We start from the raw sequence: 26,949 nt of genomic DNA, 5'->3' as shown, positions 1-26,949 counted from the left end.
TTATTTATTTAGGCTGCATCAGGTCTTCGTTGCAGCACATGGGATCTTTTGTTGCGGCACCTGGGCTTCTCTAGTTGTGGCCAACGGGCTCCAGAGCGTGTGGACTCTGTAGTTATGGCATGCGGGCTTAGTTGCCCTGCGGCATGTGGGATCTTAGTTCCCCCACCAGGGATCGAACCCTTATCCCCTGCATTGGAAAGTGGATTTTTAACCACTGGACCACCAGGGAAGTCCCTGTAACAGTCTTTATACTGGACTGTTCGGTGGGTGTGTCACTGGTTTTAAAGTTACCTGATGTTGTTAATTAGGATGAGTCCCCTTTGTTTGTATTATTGGCCATTTAGATTTCATTTTTGTGAAGTTCCTATTTCAGTCTATTGACTAGTTTTCAGTTGGGTTGTGTCTTGCTGATTTTCATGCTTTATGTATAAAATCTGGATTCAAGCTCTCTGTTGGTTTTTGGTATTGTAGATATTTTTTCTCTGTTGCTTATCTTTTTACTCCATTAATGATAGTTTATTGTGCCTTTTTTATGGCTAAATCTTTTTGTGTCCTGTTTAGGAAATCTTTTCCAGTTGAACTAATATTTTATTGATTCATCTTTTTGGTACTGTTTAACTGCAAGGTACTGTTTAATTTGCATGTAGTTAAAGTACATACTCCATATGATTTAAAATTTTTGAAATATGTCGACTTACTTTATGGCCCAGTATATAAGTTTGTAAATGTATTTAAAAAGAACACTTATTCTGTAGTTGTTGGGTACAGTGTTCTATACATGCCAGTTGGGTCATCAGTTAATTTTGTTGTTCAAAGCTTTTATATCTTTTTTTTTTTGCCCTATTTTATTCTATCAGTTACTGAGGTAAATATGCTAAAATATCTTACTGTACTTTTGGATTAGTCTGTTTTTCTCTGTAGTTCAATTTGATTTTTGCTTTATGTATTTTGAAGCTATATTATGTACATATACACTTAAAGTTTTATCTTCTTGTGAGTTGAACACTTTATAATGTTGAAATGTCCTAGTTGCTTTTGTATTAAAGTTTGCTTTTTCCAGGGAACTATATTCAATATCGTGTGATAAACCATAATGGAAAAGAATATGAAAAAGAATGTATATATATGTATAACTGAGTCACTTTGTTGTACAGCAGTAATTAACACAACACTGTAAATAAACTACACTTCAGTGTAAGAAAAAAGTTTGCTTTGTCAATTAGAGTAGCCTCATTAACTTTATTTGGTTAATTTTTACATGGACTATCTTTATTCATTCTTTTTATTTTCAGTATTTCTTTTCCTTAGTAGTTTATGTGTATATCTTTTTTAAGCAGCATGAAGTTGGGTTTTTAAATCCAGTTCGGCAATTTTATCTTTTTAACACATAGTCTCTTATGTAATCACTGATACATTTGGTTTACGTTTACCATTATACTATTTGATTTCTGTTTTTCCTGTCTCCTATGTTGCTTTTTTCTCTTTGTTTTGTATTGTTCTGTATTATTCCAATTGTTCCCCCCCTTTTTTCCAGTTGCCCCTTTTATTAGGTTGGTAGATGCATGCTGCTTAAACTATTCTTTTAGTAGTTATCCTAGAGATTACTATATGCATCTTATAAAATGTCTAAATCAGTAAGTACTTGTACTTTCCAGTTAATTCAAGAACCTTAGAACAGTTTAACACTGTTCACCTGCCTGTGGACTACACTTGATCTTCCTTCCTTCCTTCTTTCCTCTCTTTTTTTCTTCCTTCCAACACAAGACATTGTTACTAATGCTTTATAAAGTTGGTTTTTATTTCAATTTATTCTTTCTATTTTTTTATTCCTTCATCTAGGAGAGGATCGTTTTCTTCTGTCTGAGGAACATTTCCTGTAGTCTGTATATGCTGGGTAACAAATGCTCTGTTTTTGTGCGTCTGAAAATGTCTATTTTGATTTCATTTTGAGGGATTTTGCACTGGGTATAAAATTTTAGTTTGGCAGTTAATCTTCCCTCTTTATAATTTTTTTCTTAATTGTTTTTTTCTTGTGTGTGTGTGGTACTCGGGCCTCTCATTGTTGTGGCCTCTCCCGTTGTGGAGCACAGGCTCTGGACGCGCAGGCTCAGCGGCCATGGCTCACGGGCCCAGCCGCTCCGCGGCATGTGGGATCTTCCCAGACCGGGGCACGAACCCGTGTCCCCTGCATCGGCAGGCGGACTCTCAACCACTGCGCCACCAGGGAAGCCCTTTTCTTAATTTTTAAATCATGGATAATTTCAAATATACAGAAGTAGAGATAATCGTAAGTTAGCTCCATCATGAATCCTTCACCCAGCTTTGACAATTAATTTTGGAGCCAGTCTTGTTTCAGGTGTACTTTCCCTTAAGGCCCCTCTACATACCGCATTATTTTGATGCATCTTTCATGCCTTATATCACTTCATCCTTTAATATTTCAGCATGTATCTCTAAAAGCTAAGGATCTCTTTAAAAAATGCAATATATTATCCTGCTTTACCAATTAATAATGTCTTAATTTCACCAGTCCAGAATTTCCCCATTGTTTCAAAATGATTTTTTAAGTGTAATGTTGGCATGGATTTATTATTATGTAGTTTTAACTTTTAAAAAATACTTTACTTTTTTGAGCAGTTTTAGATTTACAGCCAATTGAGCAGAAAGTACAGAGTTCCCATACTCCCTGCTCCCCCTACTTTAACCTCCCCCACCATCGACATCCTGCTCCAGAGTGGTACATTTGTTACAATTAATGGACCTCTATTGACACATCATTATCACTCAAAGTTCATAGTTTAAGATTCACTCTTGGTGTTTTGACAAATGTATAGTGTATGTGCTCTACCTTTAACCTAACTCCTGGCAACCACTGATCCATTTACTGTCTCTATAGTTTTGTTCTTTCCAGAATGTCGTCTAGTTGGAATTATACAGTACGTAACCTTTTAGATTGGCTTATTTGACTTAGTAGTATGCATTTAAGGTTCCTCTATGGTTCTTTTCATGGTTTGACAGCTCATTTCTTTTTATTGCTGAATAATATCCCATTGTCTGGATGTACCAAGGTTTATTTATCCATTCACCTGTAGAAGAATTTCTTGGTTGCTTCCAAGTTTTAACATTAATGAATAAAGCTGCTATATACATCTGTGTGCAGGTTTTGTCTGGACATAAGTTCTCAATTCCTTTGGGTAAATACCAAGGAGAGGGTGATTGCTGGATCGAATGATAAGAGTATGTTTAGTTTTGTAAGAAATTGCTAAACTGTCTTCCAGAGTGACTATACCATTTTGTATTCCTATCAGCAGTGAATGAGAGTTCCTGTTGTTCTATATCATTGCAGCATTTGGTAGTGTTACCTGTTTTGGTTTGGCCATCCTAGTAGTTGTATAGCGCAGTCTCCTTATTTTAATTGGCAATTCCCCTAATGGCCTATGATGCAGAGCATCTTTACAGATATGCTTATTTGCCATCTGTATATCTTCTTTGATGAGATGTCTGTTAAAATTTTTTGCCCATTTTTTAATTCAGTTGTTCAGTTTCTTGTTGAGTTTTAAGAGTTCTTTGTATACTTTGGGTAACAGTCTTTTATCAGATGTGTCATTTCCAAATATTTTCTCCCAGTCTGGCTTGTCTTCTCATTCTCTCGCAAAAGATTTTTTTTCAAGTGGGATCCAAATAAAGCTCACACATTGCAAGGGACTGATAAGTTTCCTATTTTTCCTTTTCTGGCAAGTATGCTTTTATTTCTTTTTCCTGCCTTGTTGCATTGGCTGATATTTTTAATATGCTGTTGAATAGAGTGAATAAAAAGCAGACATCCTTGTTTTGTTATTGATCTTAGAGGGAAAGCATTCAGCTGTTCACCATTACTACACCAAATTGTAGATATTTTGTAGATGCGCTTTATCAGATCTGGGTAGTTACCTTTTATTCCTGATTCCCTGGGACTTTTGTCATGAATGAATAGTTTCAAATGCTTTTTTACTATCGATTGATAAGACGGTGTGGATTTTCTTTTGTCAGTGTGGTGAATTATTGATTTTTCAAATGTTGACTTACTTAGCGGCACATTTCTAGGATAAACCTAACTTGGTAATGAAGAATTACTCTTGTTCTATATTGCTGGATTTGTTTGCTAGTATTTTACAGAGGATTTCTTCATCTGTGTTCATGAAGGATATTGGTCCCTAGTTTTCTTTTCTGGTTTTGGTATCAGGGTAATATTGGCCTCACAAAGTAAATTGAGCAGTGTTTCCTCTTCTGTTTTCAGAAGAGAGTGAATGAGTTCTGGCAGCTTGAATCTTTCAAGAAATTGGTCCATTTCATCCAAGTTGTCAAATACTTGCATGTAGTTTTCCTTATTCTGTTAATAAAATCTGTGAGGTCTGTAGTCATTTCCTTCTGTTGTTCCTGATATTGCTAGTCTATGTCTTCTCTGTTTTTTTCTTGGCCATTCTATCTAGAGGTTAATCAATTTTACTAATATTTTAAAAGATTTTTCTCTTATTTTTCTGTTTTTATTTTGATTTCTGCTCTTATTTTTATTTTTTGTTGGGTTTCATTTGCTTTGTGTCCAATTTCTAAAGGTTGAAACTTAGATTACTGATTTGTGATCGTTCTTAAATTTAAGCCTTTAATACTATAAATTTTCCTAGGCATTGCTTTAGCTGCATCTCAGAAATTTTGACATATTGTAACTTCATTTTTGTTCAGTTGAAAATACTTTCTAATTGCTCCTCAAGACTTTCTTTTTGACCCATGAATTATTTAGAAGTATTTTGTTTAATTTGGGAGTTTTCCAGATATCTTTCTGTTATTGATTTCTAGTGTAATTCCATTATTGTCAAGGAATATACTTACATGGCTCAATTATTTAAAATTTCCAAGGTTTGTTTTTATGGCCCAGTTTATGGTCTTACCTTGGTTGAGTGTCCCTTGTGTACTTAAAAGTATTATTTCATCTATAGGTTCCCCTCTGCTTTTTCCCCATAGCAATTTATTTGTTAAGGACACCTTTTTTGTTGGCTTTAGTAGCTGCATCCTTTTAATGTCTCTTAACGTATTCCTTTGTTGCCTACAAATCTGGGGGAAATTTATTAGACCTAGAGCAGGCAGTGGTTCTTAGTAGTGTCCATCAGAATCACCTGGGAAGCTTGTTAAGCCATAGATTACTGGGCCCTATCCTCAGAGTTTCTGATTTGGTTGGGGCCTGGGAATTTGCATTTCTACCAAGTTAACCTGAGAATGGTGAATGTTGCTCACCTGGGGACAACACTTTGAGAAGTACAGCAGTTTCTCAATCTTGTTATTGATTACATTTTGAGTTGGAAAATTCTTTGTTGTTGGGGCTGTCCTGTGCATTGTAGGATGTTCAGCATCTTCAGTCTCTACCCACCAGTGGTACTTAAGCCCTGTTGTGACAACCAGAAATGTCGTTAGACATTGCCAAATGCTTCCCAGGGCAGATAGAGACCTCCATTCACTTTAGGAACCGCTGCTTTAGGGTGACTAACTGGGGAAAATTCTTAGATCTTTATCTCTAAGTTCTTTTATTTTAGCCTGTTTAGATTCTCCTTGGAGACACTATATATTACAGTCTTTCTGCTTGGATGTTGAAGGTCCAGATGCCAGCATTCTGTTTGATAGGTGTGAGGTGAAGGGGGAAAGGCTCAGTATCTGGTATGTCTCTGTTTACTTAATCTTCTGTTTTTAGTGTTTTATGTCTGTTCTTAATGTGTCTGGTGTGTTCTTTAGTTCAGAGACCCTCCGTTCCCCTTCCAGAGAGAAAAAAAAAATCTAGTCTTTTGTTGGGTTTGGGGAGGGACAGTTGCTTACTTAGTGTGCAATGAAGATGTGTCTGCTTCTTAGACTTTCAAATCCCGTTATTTTAGCCCTTAGGCACCTCTCACCTTATACCTTATCCTCAGCCTCTGGTGGTACCATGTCGAGTCTTCCAGGAATTCTGTAGATTGTGGGGATTGAATTAGCTTTTAGCTTGGCTTTCTGTATTGCCAGTTCAGGATTCAGTTCTCTTGGGTCCACTGGGTCCAAAGTCTGGGTTGAAAACTTTGTTCCAGTTAAGACCAAAAGGTCTCAATTTGTTCTGTTGTATGAGTTTCTGCTTTAAAAATTTCTTTGTGCAGATCGTATGTCTGATAAGACTTGTACGTAGAATATATAAGGAATTTTTACAACTCAATAATAGGAAGGCAAATAACCCAATTAAAAAATGACAAAGGATGTTAATAAAGTTCTCCAAAGAAGATATATAAATAAGCACATGAAAAGATGCTCAACATTGTTAGCCATCAGGGGAATGCAAATCAAAACTACTGCACATCTACTAGGATGGCTATTAAAAATACCAGTCAGGTAATAAATATTGGTGAAGGCATGGAGAGATTAGAACCCTTATACATTGCTGGTAGGATTGTACAATGGTATAGCCATTAGCCACTTTGGATAACACTTTGGTGGTTCCTCAAATGATTAAATCAAGAGTTACCATATGACCCAGTAATTTAATTCCACATCTAGGTATATACCCAAGAGAAATGAAAACATATGTCCACAGAAAAACTTGTACATGAATGTTTATAGCAACATTATTCATAGTAGCCCAAAGGTGGAAACAGCCCCCATGCCCATCAGTTGATGAATGAATAAACAAAATGTTGTATATTCATACAACAGAATGTTGTTTGGCCATAAAAAGGGATGAAGTATTGATATATACCATGACATGGACGTACCTTGCAAACATTGCATATTATATGATTTCACTTATTGTGAAATGTCCAGAATAGGCAAATCTATTTGACAGAAAGTAGATCAGTGAGCGGTTTCTTTTTTTGTTAAATTGGTATCTGTGGAGTCACTTTTTTTTTTTTTTTTTTTGGCCGTGCCACGCGGCTTGCAGAATCTTAGTTCCCCAACCAGGGATTGAACCTGGGGCCCTGGCAGTGAAAGTGCCTAGCCCTAACCACTGGACCACCAGGGAACTCCCTGATTAGTGGTTTCTTATGGTTTGGAGTGATGGGAGAATAGGGAGATGATAGCTAAAGGGTACTGGTTTCTTTTTGAGAAGATGAAAATTTCAAAATTGACTGTGGTGATGGTTGCACGTATCTGTGAATATACTAAAAACCATTGTACACCTTAAATGGGTGAATTGTATATGTGAGTTAGTTATATCTCTATAAAGCATGAAGAAATCTTTCATTGTTGTTTCAGTGGGCATTTGAAAGGATGTAAGAGATGTGTGTCATCAATCTGGCATCTTACCTTCAAGTCCCAAAATATGCTAAAATGCTATATAATTGTATGTTAAACAATTAAATTATATATTTTGGAATGACATGAGGTGTATCAAGGATTCTGAAAAGGATTTCTTAGTTTAAGGTTAAGAAACACAAACTTAGATTAACCTCATTTTACATATGAAAATGTTTTGATGTTCTTGAAGTCAGACCTAGATTTCAAGCTTAACCTAGCAGTTTATTAGCTGTGTCACTGTGAGGGGAGGGGGACATATTGAACCTCTCTGTTTCTATATCTGAAATAGGATTAAAAGTCATCTTCTTCAGGGCTTCCCTGATGGCGCAGTGGTTGAGAGTCCGCCTGCCGATGCAGGGGACGCGGGTTCGTGCCCCGGTCCGGGAGGATCCCACATGCCGTGGAGCGGCTGCGCCCGTGAGCCATGGCCGCTGAGCCTGCGCGTCCGGAGCCTGTGCTCCGCAACGGGAGAGGCCACAACAGTGAGAGGCCTACATACCGCAAAAAAAAAAAAAAAAATCATCTTCTTCAGTTACTGAGGATTAAAAGAGCTGGCATTGTAGTAGCTACTATTTATTGACCACCATGTATGTGACTGATGCTTGAATTTTACCTACATTCTCATTCAATCCTTATAAAAACATGTGTTCTGCTCGTTACCTTATGACTATTTCTAATAGCTGCCAAAGGGAGAATGAGATGTTTAATAATAGGAGAATGGTTAAATCATGGTTTGACTTACTTCTTTATATAGAATATTGTGCTAATGGTACTTTAAAAATATTTTTCTTGTTGGAAGTTGCTTACCTTAGGTAAAAGGGTTATATTTATTTCCTTTCTTTTTAAATTAGTTTTTATTGGAGTATGATTGCTTTATAATGTGTTAGCCTCCACTGCACAACAAATTAATCAGCTATACACATAAAGATATCCCCTCCCTTTTGGACTTCCCTCCCATTTAGGTTACCACAGTGCATTAGGTAGAGTTCCCTGTGCTGTACAGTATGTTCTTATCAATTGTCTATTTTATACATAGTATCAATAATGTATATGTGTCAATCCGTCTCCCAGTTCCTCCCACCCCACCCCTTTCCCCCATACATTTGTTCTCTATGTCTGTGTCTCTATTTCTGCTTTGCAAATAAGATCATCTGTACCATTTTTCTAGATTCCATGTATATGTGTCATTATATTTGCTTTTCTTTTTCTGACTTACTTCACTCTATATGATGCTTTTTAGGTCTGTCCATGTCTCTATAAATGACCCAATTTCATTCCTCTTTATAGTTGAGTAATATTTTGTTGTATATATGTACCAGATCTTCTTTATCCATTCCTCTGTTGATGGACATTTAGGTTGCTTCCATGTCCTGGCTGTTGTAAATAGTGCTGCTGTGAACATTGGGATGCATGTGTTTTTTTTGAATTATGGTTTTCGATCGTATATTTTCAAATGAAGGAAAGTCATATGGAAAAGGTCCAGAATATTTACTGCAGTATAATTTCGCATTATCTGTATGATTTTTTAAAAAACCAGTTGGTTACATTGAATGTTGTAACTTGATTATGGAAAATTTCATTTATACACAAAGGTAGAATGTGATGAACTTTTGTGTACCTCTCATTTTCAACCGTGATTGACATATGGCCTGTCTTGCTTTATATTTGTATTCCTCTTCATCTCCCCTCCTGCCCCTGCAAGAAAATGTTAGATATCATTTACTGTGTCTTTACACTTACTGTGACAACCAAAAATATCCCCTTTTATTTCCAAAACATTGTCTTGGCGATAATGCTATCATCTATTGAGAGCCACTTCTGTAGGGCATTGGGGTAAGATGTGATTCTTTGAATTTCTTTACCACCCTGAGGTTTCCTGACTTCGACAGTGGAGTAAAAAAACCTAAGTATACAGGTGATTTTGATGAAGGTTTGAGAAACTGATCTAGTGTAGAATAAGTAAGCCTTTCTTATAGTATGACACTCTTTTCTATTCTCTGTTTTTGCATTTTATTCTTGTCCCTGGGAAGCCTTTCTTCAGGTTTTCCTGGCTACTTTCTAATTAGTTTTCAGTGGAAAACTTTCTCTAACTACCCTTTGTGCTTCCTCTGTACTTTGTGGTTTACTGACTGCTCGCCTTCAGGGAAAGATTTTTGCTTTCTATCTTTGCATCTGCATGATACTGCTTGTTAATAAATGTTCAATGAAAGAGGTGGGGCATAAAGTCAGTATAATTGGCTTTCTTTATATTGAACTAGAAAGGAGCAGAATTTGAGATGGAAATCTGAGGAAAAGATTATTGTAAACTTGGTAAGAGCTATGTGTGGCTTGAACTACGTTTAGCACCATTGATATTAAAAGAATAAGGCTATGACAAAGAAGTGAATTATTGGATCTTAGCAGAAGATTGAATATAGGATATGTACACCTGTAATAAAATGTTTGCATTAGAGATGAGTGAGGTGGTAACACTCATTTCCCACTAAGATCAAGATACGGACACAGAAAGACTATGTCTTTATATTTGAATTGTTGCAGTATCTGTAGTGGGGGCTTCTTTTGAGGTACTTTTCTAGAAACTAGACTAGATGATGTTACGCAAACATCCGTAATACATATTTATTTTATCTTATTTAGTTCAAGGAAGAAATCTCTAAACGTTTTAAATCCCATACCGACCAACTTGTGTTGATATTTGCTGGAAAAATTTTAAAAGATCAAGATACTTTGAGTCAGCATGGAATTCACGATGGACTTACTGTTCACCTTGTCATCAAAACGCAAAACAGGTATGTTTTTAGAAGACATTCAACTTTAAACCATGAATAAATGTTTACATTTCTCTCTTAAAAATAACCAGTCTTGGCTTTAAATGGCTTTCTGTCATTAATATGTAAATGGATTAAAATTCATTTATTTGCTGCTCACGTAGATAGCAAATGTTTTAATGATTCAGTAATGCTAATGCTTACACATCTGATATTTTAGAAGGTTTATCATTATTGAGTTATTATTTGAATTACAAAACAAGCAAATTAATGTTTTTAGCTATGTTTTTTGTTTAGAGAGATTTTTGGACAGAGCTCAGGGGTGACTCATCTTCTTGGCAAACCACAAATTAGTAACCATGTTTCATTAAATCTAAGGCACCATTCAGTTTTTAAGAGATACCTTTATTTGTGTACCACTAAGTAAAAATATCTCCAATCAAATTGGTATATTTTCTTTTCACTTAAAATTATTTTATACTTAGTGAAAGAGCTCCTAGAGCTCCCTTAGACTTATTTAGATATGGTATTTTATCATCATTCAGATGAAATGAGATTCAGAACTCTTAACTGGTGTCACATGGAATGGGTTTCCAATAAACTCTCCTTATTTTTTACTTAAGGATATTAAGTAATAATCAGTTATTACTTGTATTGATTTCTCAGCCTTCTTTTGGTGAAGTCTCTCTTTATTTTTTACTTTTAACTTTTTTAGTTTCTGAGTAAAAGTGCCCCCCCCAACCCTCAAGAACTTAGAAAGGAGTAGATAAAAAGTAGCTTATATAGTCAAGCTTTGTGATTGTGACCAGTCATTGATTCTCTTCTGTGAGGTGACCTGTCTCCCTCTCTTACATAATCAGTATGATTGAAAGTAATAAAATATTTATGACAGTATACTTCAGGAAGGGCAGTTGAAATATAGTTTGGATTTTGTGGGGTTTCACTATGTTTCTTTATATTTGTGTTCCTAGTGCTTAGTTATTTCAGGGTATTTACTCTATGATAATTTGAGTTGTTCTGAAAACTTAAACTTTATTTCTGCATATTGGAGTTCCAGAGGTTCTTTTGAAATAATTAGCTCCGGTGTTTATACCATGATATAATTATTTTTCCTAGGCCTCAGGATCATTCAGCTCAGCAAACAAACACCAGTGGAAGCAATGCTACTGCATCATCAGCTCCTAATAGTAACTCCACATCTGGTTCTGCCACTAGCAACCCTTTTGGTTTAGGTAAGTATCTTTAGTCATTTTTTTTTAAGGATTTTTTAAAAACTTCCTTCCCCCCAGGGTAGTTTTAAATAAAATGATAGAATTAAACATTAAGTCACTTTAACAATGAAAACAAAAACTTGTATAGCTTATTTCTGTAGTTGCAGGTATTAAGGGAGTAGTAGTTGGAAATACAGATGTACTTGTTTAGCTTACATTTACATATAATAAGTGGTCAGTAAGTGACACATTTCTTTTCAATAATGAAAGAAATGTATTGTATGTATACCTGATCCGACCACCACATAATTGACTCTGGAGAGGATTAGCTAGTTGTTGATCATAAGCTAACCCCCTGAATACAATTTTCTTGTTTGTAAAATGAAGGGATCAGATTGCATTAGTGATTTCCTAACTGTTCTAAATGCGCACAAAAAGGCCTGGGCCTGGGAGCAAGCCCAGTGGTTAAGAATCTTCTGCATCAGCTAAAACTATCAATAGTTTTCTTATATCAGTTTTTACACTGAGGTTCTTTGGGAGGTTTTTTTTGGGAAAAGAGTAGTCTGAAGCTAACAAAAGTTGAACTAGGTAGATAAATGGCTTAATGCTTCTTTCAGTTCCGAAGTTGTATGACAAGTATAGTACCTTGAAATGACATTTAAAAAAATATGTACAGTTTTCACATATCGAGGATCAAACCTTCCACCTCTTCCAGAAAAAGTTTTTTAGTAATGGCATGGATTCACATTTGCCTTTTTTTAAATGCTTGATGCTCTTATTTTTTAAAATGCTCTTGGGTTAAATGTGTCTCTTTTGGTTGAAGCAGATGAGTTTTAGATGGCAAAATTATTAACATGAACAATCTAGAGAGATTAGGATGAAATTATTTTAGTGTTCGGACTCATGAAAGGTGTTTTTGAGGTAAATCTCTCAGTTAATTTGTCTGAGGCCATACATCTCCCTAGTCCCTCCATTTCTTATCTCCTTCCCACCCCCTCCTATCTTAGTTACTTTTCTCCATCAGTTATTCCATTTACCCTACATATTCAGCTTTTCTTTTGCTGTCTCTTTTCGTTAAGGTCTATTCCACGTTTAAAAGCCACAGAATCCCACTACCACCTTTCCTTTGCTTCCTTTGGAAAAGGAAGCTATCTTTGGAAAAGGCATTTTCTGTTTTCTGTCTATATTTCTCTTTCACTAAGTTTGCTGTGCTCCATTTCTTGTCCCCATCACTTTACTGAAAATTCCCTAGATAAAGTCACCATTGACCTCTTAGCTTGCCAAATTTAGTGGACACTTTTTTAGATTTTTAGATACTTAGATTAAAAGAAAGTGATTTAAAATCTAATTCACTCTCTTCCAATGCATACCAGTCTTTCCTTGAAATTTTTTTTTTCTTTAATTCCTGATATTCTTTTTCCCTGGTTAATTTTCTGACCACTTTTTTCCTCTCTCATTTGTGGGTCTCTTCTTCCTATTCCTTATATTAGTATTGTTCCCCAGAGTTCTGCCTTTTCTTCTCTTCTTTTATTCTATTTTCCCCAAGTGACATTATCCTAACTATAACTTGTTGACTCTCAGATCTTTACCTCAGCCCACATCACTTCTGAACTCCTTGCCTTGTATTCAGCTCTCTTTGATATTGCCTGATGTTCTCTGAGTCTGTTAGCCTGTATGTGCCTCCTTAGAAAGCAAAGAAGAACAAAACAAATAGAAAAATTCATCATCTTGTCTCAAACTACTGCCTCTCCCCAACCAAATCTCTTAGTCCATAAAATCTTCTCTATCCCACCCCATGCAATTATCCTATTCTGTTGTTACTTCCTTTACGTAGCTCCTCAACTTTTAAAAATGTTTGCTCTGTTTCATTTCCACACTGTTATTAGAATATCTTAAGTGACTGTCTTGCTTTTAAAATCTTTCAAGACTTTGTGATGTAGTCCCCGTCTACCTCTTGCAACTTACTCATTTTCCAAGTTCATTAAATGTCATCTTGTGGGAAAGCAGCCATTTCACTTAGGTACTATATTACCGTGATATCCTATGAATGTCTCTTTTGAAGTACTTATTCTGCATTTGTTTTCTTTGTCAGTCTTTCCCACCAGATTGAGTTCTGAGGGTATACTTGTGTCTTTCTTGTCACCTTATTCCCAACATGTAGCACAGTGCTCAGTAAGTGAGGAATGAATGCATTTGGCTGGTTATATAATTTTACAAAGTTTTACAATAAGCACTTAATCATCCTCTTGGATCTATTAGGTTTCTCCATGATTTAATTCCTCCAGAGAGACATCTATTTTCATGCATTGGCAGCAGCTCTGTTCCAACCAGTCATAGGTGAATTCTACTTGCTAAACTTAAAGTAGTCTTCTGGAAAGAGATTATTAGAAGTATAATCTACTGTATATTTTTCATTTCTTCCTTTGCGGACATATTCCGGGGTGTCTTTCTGACACCGGCCAGTTCTCCAACGCTGCCTGGGTGGGTATCCAGTAGTTCAATTCGGACACTACCTACTTGGAGTTAGTGTCAGATCCCACAAGTTAAAGGACTTAGTCCCCCATGACTGCTCCTACTTCAGATACCAGTCCAGGTCTCAGGCTACCAGTACTTCTGACTGGCAGGCTGTAAATCAGGTGTTCCCACAACCCCCTTATCAGGTTTGGTAATTTGCTAGAATGGCTCACAGAACTCAGGAAAACACTTTATAATTTATTATAAAGGATACATCTCAGAAATAGCTAAGTGGAAGAGAAGCATAGGGCAAGGCATGGGGGGTGGGGGAAGAGTGCGGAGCTTCTATGCCCTCTCTGGGCATGTCCTCCTAATAGCACCTAGATGTGTTCACCAACCCAGAAGCTTCTGAACCTCATTGCACAAGAGTTTCACAGAACTCCATCTCTATATCCTCTTCTAGTCCTGGATGGGGCTGAAAGTTCCAACTCTCAAATCACTTGGTCTTTGTGGTGACCACCCCATCCTGAAGCTGTCTAGGGGCTCCACCCTAAGAAACATCATTAGCATAAATGAAGTATGATCCAAGGGGGCTTGTTACAAATAACAAAAGACATTCCCTTCAGTCAGGAAATTCTGAGGGTTTTAGGAGGTCTGTGCCTAGAACCAGGGACAAAGACCAAATATATTTTTGTATTATACTACACATAGGATATATATATTTATTTGGTTTTATTACTTATACTTAAATATCAAAGTGAATGCATTTTTTACAAGTCTGAATTATAGAAATTAAACATGTACTTATGAAAGTAATAGGAATTCTATTTTTGCTTTAAACTGAATGGTTTTCTGTTAATAGGCTGTTGATTCAGTTAATATTTTTGCATCTTCATATTTTAGCCTAGTCGTATTAATGATAAAAGTTCTGAATTTCATTTATGTGTGTTTTTCTCTTTGTCTTCTTAGGTGGGCTTGGAGGACTTGCAGGTCTGAGTAGCTTGGGTTTGAATACTACCAACTTCTCTGAACTACAGAGCCAGATGCAGCGGCAACTTATGTCCAATCCTGAAATGATGGTCCAGATCATGGAGAATCCCTTTGTCCAGAGCATGCTTTCAAATCCTGACCTGATGAGGCAGTTAATTATGGCCAATCCACAAATGCAGCAGTTGATACAGAGAAATCCAGAAATTAGTCATATGCTGAATAATCCAGATATTATGAGACAGGTATGTGGAAAGTTTCATTTAGCTAAGAAATTATATACTTACTTCTTCTATTTAATTTTCTGTATTTAAAGAGCTTGCCATATTTATAAGTAAAAAAAAAAATTCCTAATCCTTGTTCAGGAAAACTCAACAAAGCTGTAATTCGAACTATTTGAACTTTGAATTTTATGCTGTATTTTAAAGATTTTTGTAAATAGTTATTTTGCAGATTTAAGAAATAAAAAGAGTCCAATTCAAGAGATGGACAGTCATGCATAACAAAGTGCTTCTCTTTTGATGTTATTTGAATGTTAGCTTGCTTTTTGAGGTGATTTCCAACAGGAATTATTCAGAATAATTTTCTGATTTAAACATTGAAGATTGCTAATTCATAGAATTGGAAAACTTATGAAATTAACTGTGGCAGTTAATAGCTAAAATAGTTCATGTGTATTTCAGCGCCTTTTTCCCCCCCCGGAAATCTTTTTCTTAGACATTGGAACTTGCTAGGAATCCAGCAATGATGCAGGAAATGATGAGAAACCAGGACCGAGCTTTGAGCAACCTTGAAAGCATCCCGGGGGGATATAATGCTTTACGGCGCATGTACACAGATATTCAGGAACCAATGCTGAGTGCTGCACAAGAACAGGTAATAACACAGGCTCTGAGGCTCAGGCCAAGGCTCCTGTTTTAACATAAATATGTGTGTGGTTGAGTGTTGCCTTTATATGCAGAAATGTAATTTTCATTAACAAAGAGTTCCATATCTGTTATTTAAAACAAAAGCTTATTCTTTATAATTTTTGTGTCTTTTATTACAGTTTGGTGGCAATCCGTTTGCTTCCTTAGTGAGCAATACATCCTCAGGTGAAGGTAGTCAACCTTCCCGTACAGAAAATAGAGATCCATTACCCAATCCATGGGCTCCACAGGCTTCCCAGAGTTCATCAGCTTCCAGTGGCACCACCAGTGCCGTGGGGGGCACTAGTAGTGGTGCTGCCAGTGGCACTGCCGGGCAGAGTTCTACTGTGCCAAATTTGGGGCCTGGAGTAGGAGGTATGCTCATAACAACTGATACTTTTTCCCTTTGTTCTCACTTATTTGGACAATAAAAAACATTTCTTATACTGTTATCCTTAGTGCTTTTGTGTGTGTATGAGGAACAACTTTTGTGAACTATCTTTTCATGTTGCAAGGTGCTGTTTTTGTTTTTTAAGGATGCCTTAAATACATAAGAATTAGTATTAATCACTTGTGTGCATTTTAGTGCAAGAGGTTACTTGAAGGTTTCCAGAGGCAGTTTTGTGGTTTTCTCTTCTTATAAGATGGTTTGGGAGAAGTGGGTTGTCTTCTCCTTTCAACAACATAGGAAATATGAAGTGTAGGGGTAACACAGTTACCTGTGTACTTAATCACTGGGACACATTTTCCTTGGCTTTAGTCCAGTTTTGTGTTCTTTTATAGAAGACAGTGGGTATCCACTCCTGACACCAGGACTAAACTAGCTGCATCAGAGTACCTGCCAGATTTGTTTAAAAATCAGATTTCGAAGTCTTAACCTCAGACCTTAAGGATCAGAATCTGCCACAGTGGAGTTTAAGATCTGTGGTTGTGTAAAGTTACTAGAGATTCTGATGTGTGAGCAGGTTAGGAATTTACTTTTGGTCACTTTTCTGTAGACCAGACTCAGTAAGTGGATATCCTTTTCAACTATTCAGATGTTTAACATGCTAAGAATTAGGTCCAAAATCAGTAGCCAGAATGATGATTTTAGTCCTAAAAGTTAGCATTTAAATGAGAAGAAATGAAAGCACGGAGCCATGTCCCTAAGGTGAGAGTGATTAGGTATGTTTAAAAAGATACCTATGTTTTGGCAGAGGAAATAGAAAAATGAGATGCTGGATGAGGAATTTTTAAAAATTCACTACTGAGAGGAAATAATCAGAATGGTCACCGTAGTATATATTCCTTTATAGAATACAGTGGATATCATCAGGTTTTTGGATAAAATACTAAATGTTTTTATAAAAATTTAATACCATTTTTAAAAATTAAGGTATGATTGACATATAACGTATTAGCTTCAGGTGTCAGGTGTAAAATGTAATGATACAATATTTGTATAGATTACAAAATGATCACTGCGATAAGTCTAAACATCCAGATAATACCATGTTTAAAACAAGGAAAAGAATTATCCTGTTCTGATTTTACTTAATGCTTATTTGATTCTTACTGACAGACTTTTGAGAGAGATGCTTTATTCACATTTTAGAGGTCTAAGAGCAGAGACAGCAAAGGTTTAATTGGGTTTCCCCACTGATAGGCGAATTGTTTTTTTACTGTAGCGTGGTGTCTGTAGTAACAACTTTGTCTTACAAACAAAAAATGGTTTTGCAACTTCTTACTCAGATTTTTTATTTAATGGCTTAATACAGTATTTAAGATTTCATGTTAATATTTCCATCAAAGGAAAATAAGAAACAACAAAAACGAATGTACCCTGATGGCTTAACATTCTTATTATATTTTTTTACTATTATAATGTTTACTCAACTCTTCAGAGTTAGTTAGGTATGCATATATATTCATAAGTACACCTCATATACCTGAAAGGTGAAATTCGTGACTCTTCTTTTGCCCTGTAAGTGCTCACTCTGGAAGGTGAGGAAATCTTAGAGCAGGGGTCAGCAAATTTTTTCTGCAAAGGGATATAATACTTTAGGCTTTGCAGGCCAAGAGGCAAAATCAAGAATATCACATTATGAAGGGAATTCCCCAGTGGTCCAATGGTTAGGACTCCATGTTTTTTTTTGTGTGTGTGTGGTACGCAGGCCTCTCACTGTTGTGGCCTCTCGCGTTGCGGAGCACAGGCTCCGGACGCGCAGGCCCAGCGGCCATGGCTCATGGGCCCAGCCGCTCCGCGGCATGTGGGATCCTCCTGCATCGGGGCACGAACCTGTGTCCCCTGCATTGGAAGGCGGACTCTCAACCACTGCACCACCAGGGAAGCCCAGGACTCCATGTTTTCGCTGCCTAGAGCGTGGGTTTGATCCCTGGTCAGGGAACGAGGATCCCACAAGCCATGCGGCGTGGCCAAAAAAAAAAAAAGTATTACATTACGAGAGAAAACAAAGTTCCACAAGTTCTTTTATTGATGGAATTAAAAATGTAATAATAATTGGGTATAACATTTTCTTACACATATCAACTAATGATAAGAATGGAATTCTTTTTAGGGATAACATTTTGCTTAATTGATGTTCACAGTGTTTCCTTTTGTCAGTTGCAAATCATTTGCAAATGTTCATCTGGTAATACTGATAGGTAATGAGATTTTACTTATTTCATTCAAATGTGTGTTCATTCCCAAAATATATTATTATAGTAGCATATTCATCAGTTGGAAAGCATTTATAGGATTCTGTTAGATTCTTTTTGGCTTTTAGCATGTCATGACAGATTAATCACTTCCAATTGAAGATTAGGTGGTAGTGCCTCAATTATACAATTAAATGAATTTTAAAATGTGGATATTTCTTTGCACTTGCACTGAGGTCCAAAAAATGCTGTTGGAACAATACTGTGAGCTCAAAACTATCTTTACTGCACATTTGTGGGAATGGAGAACTTGCTGCTTGTTTTAACTTGACAGCACGAGAATGTATAAAGCAGCCTGACATTGCCTGTGATTCAAACAATTTCATTTGTTGTCAGAATGACTTAACCACAGTATGAGTTTGGCGTATAAATGCTGTTTTGCCTTGTAATTTTGGGAATTCATTGAGAAACATTACCAAGTCTTTAGCAAAAGGGAATTTCCAAAGTCATTTATTTATTGTTTGATAATGGTGGTCGAGTGGTTCAGAAGAATTTCAGTCTTAGCTCTGAGCTAAAAAAATTGCAGTAAAACTTTACCTCTTTAAACACAAACAAACAAAACCAGAAAACTTGACCTCTGTTAAGCCGTCAAACTGCTGTGTGTTTGGGCAAGTCAGCATATTTCTGACAAAAGTTCATGATACTGACTAGTTCACCGGAGTGAAGTGAAGTTCATCATTGATACTCTTACCAGTTGAATAACGTGAAAGTTCAAAATATGTTCCAGAGTACCTGCTGATGAATAAGACAGTGATTAACTATAGTCTTCAAATACCTTATAAGCATTTAAATACTTATAAGCATTAAAAATACTTTATAAGCATTATATCTTTGTCCAAGTAATTCTTTTAATACTCCACATGTGTTTTTATCATCATCAGATGTAGCACATCTTAGCAGATTCTACCTCAGGTTGTACCAAATGAGTGTTCTCTCAACTCTGAAAATAGTTTTGCCTGTTAGTCCATGCAGACTGTTTATAAAAACTAATTTTTCAGTTACTTCAAACTTGACATTGACTCCTCAAATACAGGAATTGAGCAGTATCAGTAACATTTGTCAAGAAGCAAGGAATACTACTCAAAATAATTTTCATTTTAAAAAAATAACATAGTTTCATATTCTGTATAATTTTTAAAAATATATTTAGTTATTTGGCTGCGCCAGGTCTTAGTTGTGGCACGTGGGATCTTCATTGCCACTTGTGGGATCTTTGTTGCAGCATGCGGGATCTAGTTCCCTGAGCAGGGATCGAACCCAGGCCCCCCTGCATTGGGAGCACAGAGTCTTAACCACTGGACCACCAGGGAAGTCCCTGCATTGTTTTTTAATTGATTATTGATGTAGAGCCCAATGTCCTTTAACTCTTGAGAAACTGTTTTCCTTGAAATGCTAATGGTCTTAAGTTTATTTTCTCTGGACACATTTATTTGGCTGCGCAGTCAAGATTTAAATAATCATGCTAATTAATCACCACTAGTGTACTGCTTTCCTTGCTTGGCTAACAAAAGAACCATTTGGGAACCTAACTTTGGTTGCAGCCTTATTTTCATTTCTTATTTTTGTGAAGCAGTTTGGCTATGATGAGATAATTGTATTTTAGATTTTGTATTTTTCTGACTTTACTGTGAGTTGGGAATACTGTGATAAGTGTTGTAGCAGTGTTGAAGTGTATTGTATTCTTTTAGTGTCATTGCATAGTAAATACGGTTTTGCCATCTCATTTGATAAAGTAATCCATATTCTTCTGTGCCTTAAAAGCAGGGCATTCATAATCCAATTCTCCCCTTTTTCTTCTTGTTCTGACATAATTGGTATGCAGTGGTAATGAAAAAAGAAATAACAGCATGCTACAGTGATTCGTATGGCATGAGGTATAACTGACTCACTGATTTGTGGTATGCTGAACAGCAGTATAGAGCAGTATGATAGTGCCACGTGGAGCCTCTGTCGAAACGACTCTGCTTTTGTAGTGCAGAGCTATAGATAATAAATGAGGGAGCATGACTATGTTCCAATAAAATGTTACTTATGGATCTTGAAGTTTGAATTTCATACAGTTTTCAGATTTTATTATTATTATTTTTTTCAACCATTTAAAAATGTAAAAACCATTTTTAGCTCATGGGCTGTACAAAAACAGGTCATGGGCCATATTTGCCCTGCAGGCTGTGTTTATCAGCTATCTTTGAATATCCTTGGACTCTAGGATGTGGGGGGAAGAAACCTAAATTGAAATAACATGAGAGAATAGGAAAAGCAAAAATTATTACAGAAAAAGAGCAGAATTATAATAAACTAGAAAGGTAAGCTGGAAGAGTCACATGTTTTGAGCCCATTAAACTACACTGGGTGGAATAAGAACAGAAGGGAAATGAAAAAGCTAATCAGTTGTAAGTTTACTTGAGTTTGAGTATATCTAGCCAGCGGGTGAAAATCTGGATATATGTGGAACAAATTAATTAGTTTTCAAAGAATGTTGAATTCACGTAAATTTAGCTATAGCTCTCTACAAAAAAGAATAATAGTAACAAGCATCTACACATTAATTTAATTGTAAAAACCACTCTATCAGGTAGATACTGTTTACCCCATTTTACAGATGGGGAAACTGAAGTAAGAAGAAGCTCCCTTAATTTGGGGTTGAATTCATTGAGTGCCAGGAGTTAGTGAAAATGGGGTGGAGGCCTGGGCGAGAAGGCTTCCTTCTTAAGTGGGAGTGCTGAATATGATTCTAGTTAAGCGATCCTGGAGGAAAAGTTGGCTCAGACTTCTTCACTTAATGAGGTTTTTTCAGTAGTAATTTTTACCATATCAAATTTTTGCCTTAAATTGATTTTTTAGAACCTAGCCTTTCCATAAGATGTGATTTTCCTATAAATGCAACCAGAATGTTTAAAGTCCATAAACCCTCCTTTATTGGTATATGTTGGGCGTGTAGTTTTGGAGATCTTAGTTTTAAAATTCTTTCTTAGTTCAATTGATAAGTAATATGTGTATTTATCTGCAGTTGCTAAAATTATGCACAGTATATGTGTTTTAAAACTTTCTTTTGTGTATCTTTTCCTTGATAAAATGTCTTTTTTTTTTTAAACAAACTTTCAGCTAGTATGTTCAACACACCAGGAATGCAGAGCTTGTTGCAACAAATAACTGAAAACCCACAACTTATGCAAAACATGTTGTCTGCCCCCTACATGAGAAGCATGATGCAGTCACTAAGCCAGAACCCTGACCTTGCTGCACAGGTGAGTTTATAATTGTATTATAAAGGACTGAGCACTGTGTATTGAAGTGGCCTAATCAAATAATTGTGATTTTGGCACATTTGTGTGTGCTGCCTTAACACACTAGAAAAGTAGGCAAACTGCATCTCGAATTTTTTGGACAGTTTGTTTCTTTACAGTAAATTAATACTTCACAATATAATTAAAACAGCTTCATTTCTGCTGTTCACTCCCTTCAGAAAGAAGTGCAGGTTTAGTTTGTATCTACATATGTTGATACAGGAGATGAATACAAAAGTTTTGAATTGGTCTCCCTTTTGAAGCCTATTCTTTAGTGTAAGGTAAATCTTGAAGGTGATTTAGAAGTGTTAATACATTTGATACTTTTATTTATTAGATCACACAGATTCTGAATAATAGTCATGTTCAAAATGGCAGTTATAAAATAGCCTGAAATTGTTTACTATTGGTGAAGAGAGATTTGTGGGAACAGTATTCTCATTCTTTCCGTTACAGATCTCCACCCAAAGTTAGTATACTGGTCCTTTATTAAATAATTCATTTTCTAACTTGTTTCTGAACAGACTATAACTAAAAAAATGAGTGGATCTCAACCCTAGCTTGACATTTAGAATGACCTTGGGAACTTTCAAATTAAAATTCTTAGCCCTGTCCTGAGAGATTTTCGTATAACTGTATTGAATTTTTTTTTCCCCCAAGTTCCCTAGGTGATTCTGATATACCCATAGAGTTAAGAACCATTGGGCTTGAAAAACCTTGGAGAATGTGAACTAAACCTTGATCATCTGTGATTTGTATTTGCTATTTATTAAGAATGGCTTCCCTTCTGTGGAATGTTGGGAATTTGAAATAGTTTCCTTTATAGTCGCTTTCCATTTCCAGAATTTTAAAAGCTTTTAAAGTTAATCACTTTCTTCATTATGTCAAATGAAACAGTTTTTATACTTCTAAAATTTGGAACCATGTTGATTCAGGTATATAGCAGATACCTTTGAGTTGCAATCCTCAGCAACAGCTTCTGTCCTCTTAAAATTTGTAAAATTGGAAGTAAAGATTTTTTAGATAAATTTTTTGTATACTTTAAATTTTGTATATTGTAGGTACGTTTTATGAAATACTGTTTTATTCATAAGAAAATTATTAGACTGAGTTATTACTATTAAATGCTTGAACTTACTGTGATAGTACTTTTGTTTAAAATAAATGGAAAATATGTATGTAGAGTGATCCTATTTGTATGATTTTAAATGTATATTTAGCTAATTAATAATAAGCATTAAATGTGCATCTTGCTTTAAAATTTTGACTTTAACAAGCACATTCCCGGCCATTTAAACTAACAATTTTACATTTATAAAGTGACTTGAGCACTTTTGTATGCTGCTTTTTTACTCTAAAACAAAATGTTGACAAAAGAAAGCTAGATATGAATCGTCCTTTATTATAGACAGTTGTTAGAAATGCTTACAATGTACTTTGGTTACCAGCAGATTAAAGTTTGTAGTTTCTCTATTCTGATTTTGATTTTTAGATATTCAAAAAAGTCTGATTGTAAAAACTGTTGTTATATACAGTCAGGTACGTTAGGAGAAATATCCTAATCAAATGAGATACAATTTTCTGAGAAGGAATGAATCAGTTTAAGATGACACACTTGTTCAAATAACATGAATCCTGAAAGATAAATGTGATAACTTTATTGATATATGTTCATAATAAAAAATATTTGACTGGAGCCGTTAAAGAAGCAGGTTTGTTGGTCTCAAGTAGGTTTTACTTTATTTACTGTGAACTTATTGGTCACTTTGAAATAAATGCTGTATATCCATAAAACATTGTCTGACTTCTTCCTACTTTATTTTGTTGAAATTAATCTACTTTGCAACAATTGATAAACTAAAGGAGGGAGGGAAGAATTCTCTCTACTTCTAGTAGTTAACACATAATTTCTCTCAAATATAGTTAATTACTTGAGGGCAAGGATCATCCCCCACCCCCCCCAGACTTTGGATGTGGACTGGTAAATAGGCTATCAGTAAATCATTGTTAGTTGACTTTTCACTCCATCTGGGGAAACTGATATAAAAATTTGTCTTTTTTGAAGCTATGAGAATTTACTAGTTTCTGGTTATGCTGATCGTGTATTGTAATCTTATTTTCAGGTATACAACATCATGTTAATATTGACCCTGACTTTTTAACTCTTAACACCCATTTGAAGGTTAGGAGGCATGCCATTTTTCTCATCTGTGGTGGTAGTGAGGTGAAATCCAGAGGCTAATCTTCGTGTTCTCAAATGGATTTACATCTTTTAAGGTCTTTTTAAAGCATTTTAATACTTTATCCCCAGAGATCTATCGGTGCTAGTCCTAGGCTTATATTTACCTAGCAGCTCCATTTCTCTGGCAAGTTGGTTGCTGTTCTTCGGTGTTATTTTTCTGGACCTAATATTATCTGTTTTGCAGTAGGCAGGTAGATACAGCAGTTCCAGATGTGGATTTTCTCTGTGCTTGCCACTTGTGTGTTGAGGTGTCTGTGCAAGCCATGTATAGTTTCATGTATTGATGCTTATGTTTATTCTGTCAGTGTAGCAGAAAATATATCTTCATGAATGCCAGTTACTCCCATTTTTCTTTCAAGGGCAAATACCTTTACTCAAGGAAAAGTCAAAGAAATGGTTGCTTTTATTTTTTAGGATATTGCATGTCATTATCATAATCACCATTCCCATTGAGAGAGAAGATGCCTCGTTTTTGTTTTGTTTTGGCAATCCCTTTTGTGGACAGTATCTTCCCTTTTTTATTCATGTTCTACCTTCCTCCCTGTTAAGTGCCAGATTAGGCACTTGGGGGAAGATAGACTATTAAGCAAGGTACATTACTTGTTTCAGATATTTCCAGTTAAAATTGTTTGAACACTTGCCCCATAGATGATGCTGAATAATCCCCTATTTGCTGGAAATCCTCAGCTTCAAGAACAAATGAGACAACAGCTCCCAACTTTCCTCCAACAAGTGAGTAAGAAAAGATGCTAGCTATCTTCGGTAATGATTTGCTTGAAAAAGTTTGGTGATAAACATTTTCCTTGCTTTTCTCTGGCTGATAGCAAAATGTAGAATACAGTCTGCTGTCAATTTGCAGAGAATTCAGCTTGATCTTAATTGAGCCCCATTTCACTGCTGAACTTTTGCTTATATTTTTTAAATATAAATTCTGAGGAAAGGACCATTTGGTTTTTGCTTTTGAGGATTTAGGATTTTGAATGCTTCGTTAATACCATAAACCATTTCCTTTCACTTTACTAACTTTGAAGTGCTTCATTGTCATGTTACACTTTATGGTTTAACTAATCTCTAGTAACAGGAAAGAGCTACCCTATCCTATTTTACATGTTTGATTTCTTTGTAATGTTTCAGGTACTCCAAATTAATAGAATGCCTGTTTTCCAAGGGGTAGATCTCATTCCTCAAACTCGAATTAGCAAGATTAAAATTGTCGGTGTTGTCATATAAAGAAGGTTTTATTAGTAGAAAAGTACTTGAGATGGCCATGGTAATTTTATTATTTAAAAAGAAGAGAAGTCAGTCTTGGCATTTTGAAACTGGTAGTTCTAGGGAGGGATTTTAAATATTATGCAAATGATCCTCAGGCCTGTAAACCATAATCCAAGGTTAGTGTCCTTGATCTATTGTAATGATGGAAGCCTATCTTTTTTGGTTAGTCATGTGGTGTATATTTGGAAGTAGGGAAGCTGAACCGGACACATGTATTAACTTCACCTTTGGAACTATTGTTTTAGAGTGTATCTGGTAAAATTGTTACATCAGCAACGGATAACACTTGGTCAGGAGGAATATGTGGCTTTCACCATTATTACCATGTTATATAAACTGTGCTTTTGGAGGTTGTCTCTCAGAAATAATACTTTTATCTGTTGGAAAATGGGGAACAGCTGCGGCTTCCAGAGGAGCTCCTGATTGTCTTTCATTATGAAAAATGGCTTTCATGATGGACTTGGGAGGAGGTCAAGTAACGATTTGCACACTAGATTGCTGTCAAAGAGGAGGTGCTTGTGTTTATTTTGGTAAAGAAATAATGGATTCACAGTGTCTAGGAGTAAGGTATTAGATTTTCTCAAGAAGCGTAGCAAAGAAAACATTTAAATTTTACCTTCACTGACTTTATCTTGTAACCACTGGTTTTCTTTCTTCCTTAGATGCAGAATCCTGATACGTTATCAGCAATGTCAAACCCTAGAGCAATGCAGGCCTTGTTACAGATTCAGCAGGGTTTACAGACCTTAGCGACTGAAGCCCCCGGCCTCATCCCCGGGTAGGTTTGGGGAAGATTATGAAAGTGCACAATGTTTTTTTTTCCTCTGAGAATTTCAGACTTAATGCCATCGTGCCTTTTTTTGGTTGAGATTGTTTTATTTAAGACAGAGTTTTCAAAGTTAAAAATGGTTATTTTAAGAAGATAACTTGGCTAATACTGTGTTGAAATGTAACTGATTTACCATCAGCTGGCCTGGTCTGGCCTCTTGTTTTGCAGGAGTTTAGGTTTACTAACAATTTACGCTTTTTCTAGGTTTACTCCTGGCCTGGGGGCATTAGGAAGCACTGGAGGCTCTTCAGGAACCAGTGGCTCTAATTCTGCATCTGGTGAAAACCCAAGTCCCACAGCAGGAACCACCGAATCTGGACACCAGCAGTTTATCCAACAAATGCTACAGGCTCTTGCTGGAGTGAATCCTCAGGTAATGATTCTTTTCTGCTCTTCTTAATGTTAGAAATTTAGAAATTTCAAGAAAAGAAAAGAAGGTGGCCATCTTTTTGGTTTAGCCTGTAATGAAAAGTGCATTCTTAATTGATTCTAAAAAACAGGCATTACAAAAATGGTTAACTTTGGTACTATATTGGACACTAAAGGAAACGTTACAGTTGAAGGGAAGAAATGCTTTGCCTTAATTTTTGAAAGTTGCCTTTAAAAATGCATTCTTTTTTGCAGTCCCTGTTTGAAAATTATTTGAAATAGGTTATGTTTTATAAGTTTGTCAGGGAGGAATAGAAACTTGGTTATTCTCAGTATCTCCTGAATTCTATCTAATCTTTGTACTTTGATGTAAAAGAATTCCTAACTACCTCACCCCACCCACTACTGCCTCCTGTGGTAACTTTTGCTACATATATACACCTCACAGATATGGCTAAAAAATGTGAATGCCTAATATTCTTGCATCTGGAATCATTTATTTACTAAGAATATGCCATTATGATTCCCAGTTCAAACCTATTACAGTAGATTGTCCTTAAACTTCTTTGTGGTGAAAATACAGCATAGTTTTTTTATTTTAAGCCTTATTAAATACAATAAAAACAGGTCAGAGTTTTATC

General features: G+C 35.8%; 1 protein-coding gene across 2 annotated transcripts in view; it reads left to right on the top strand.

Annotated features, from left to right (window-relative positions):
* UBQLN1 (ubiquilin 1) overlaps positions 1-26,949 on the top strand; it is a 53,026-nt gene that overhangs the window by 18,347 nt on the left and 7,730 nt on the right. Inside the window, exons 2-10 of one of the 2 annotated variants that reach the window (XM_060014941.1) lie at positions 9,919-10,070; positions 11,166-11,281; positions 14,684-14,946; positions 15,419-15,577; positions 15,750-15,984; positions 21,415-21,557; positions 24,487-24,570; positions 25,773-25,888; positions 26,144-26,312. In XM_060014941.1, coding sequence (XP_059870924.1) covers positions 9,919-10,070; positions 11,166-11,281; positions 14,684-14,946; positions 15,419-15,577; positions 15,750-15,984; positions 21,415-21,557; positions 24,487-24,570; positions 25,773-25,888; positions 26,144-26,312 — 1,437 coding nt within the window. The remainder of the gene's footprint in view (positions 1-9,918; positions 10,071-11,165; positions 11,282-14,683; positions 14,947-15,418; positions 15,578-15,749; positions 15,985-21,414; positions 21,558-24,486; positions 24,571-25,772; positions 25,889-26,143; positions 26,313-26,949) is intronic. The other variant, XM_060014942.1, reaches the window with a different exon arrangement.

This window comes from Delphinus delphis, chromosome 6 (assembly GCF_949987515.2).
Source record: "Delphinus delphis chromosome 6, mDelDel1.2, whole genome shotgun sequence".
Classification (NCBI taxonomy): Eukaryota; Metazoa; Chordata; class Mammalia; order Artiodactyla; family Delphinidae; genus Delphinus; species Delphinus delphis.
This window is presented reverse-complemented; position numbering and strand designations above follow the sequence as displayed.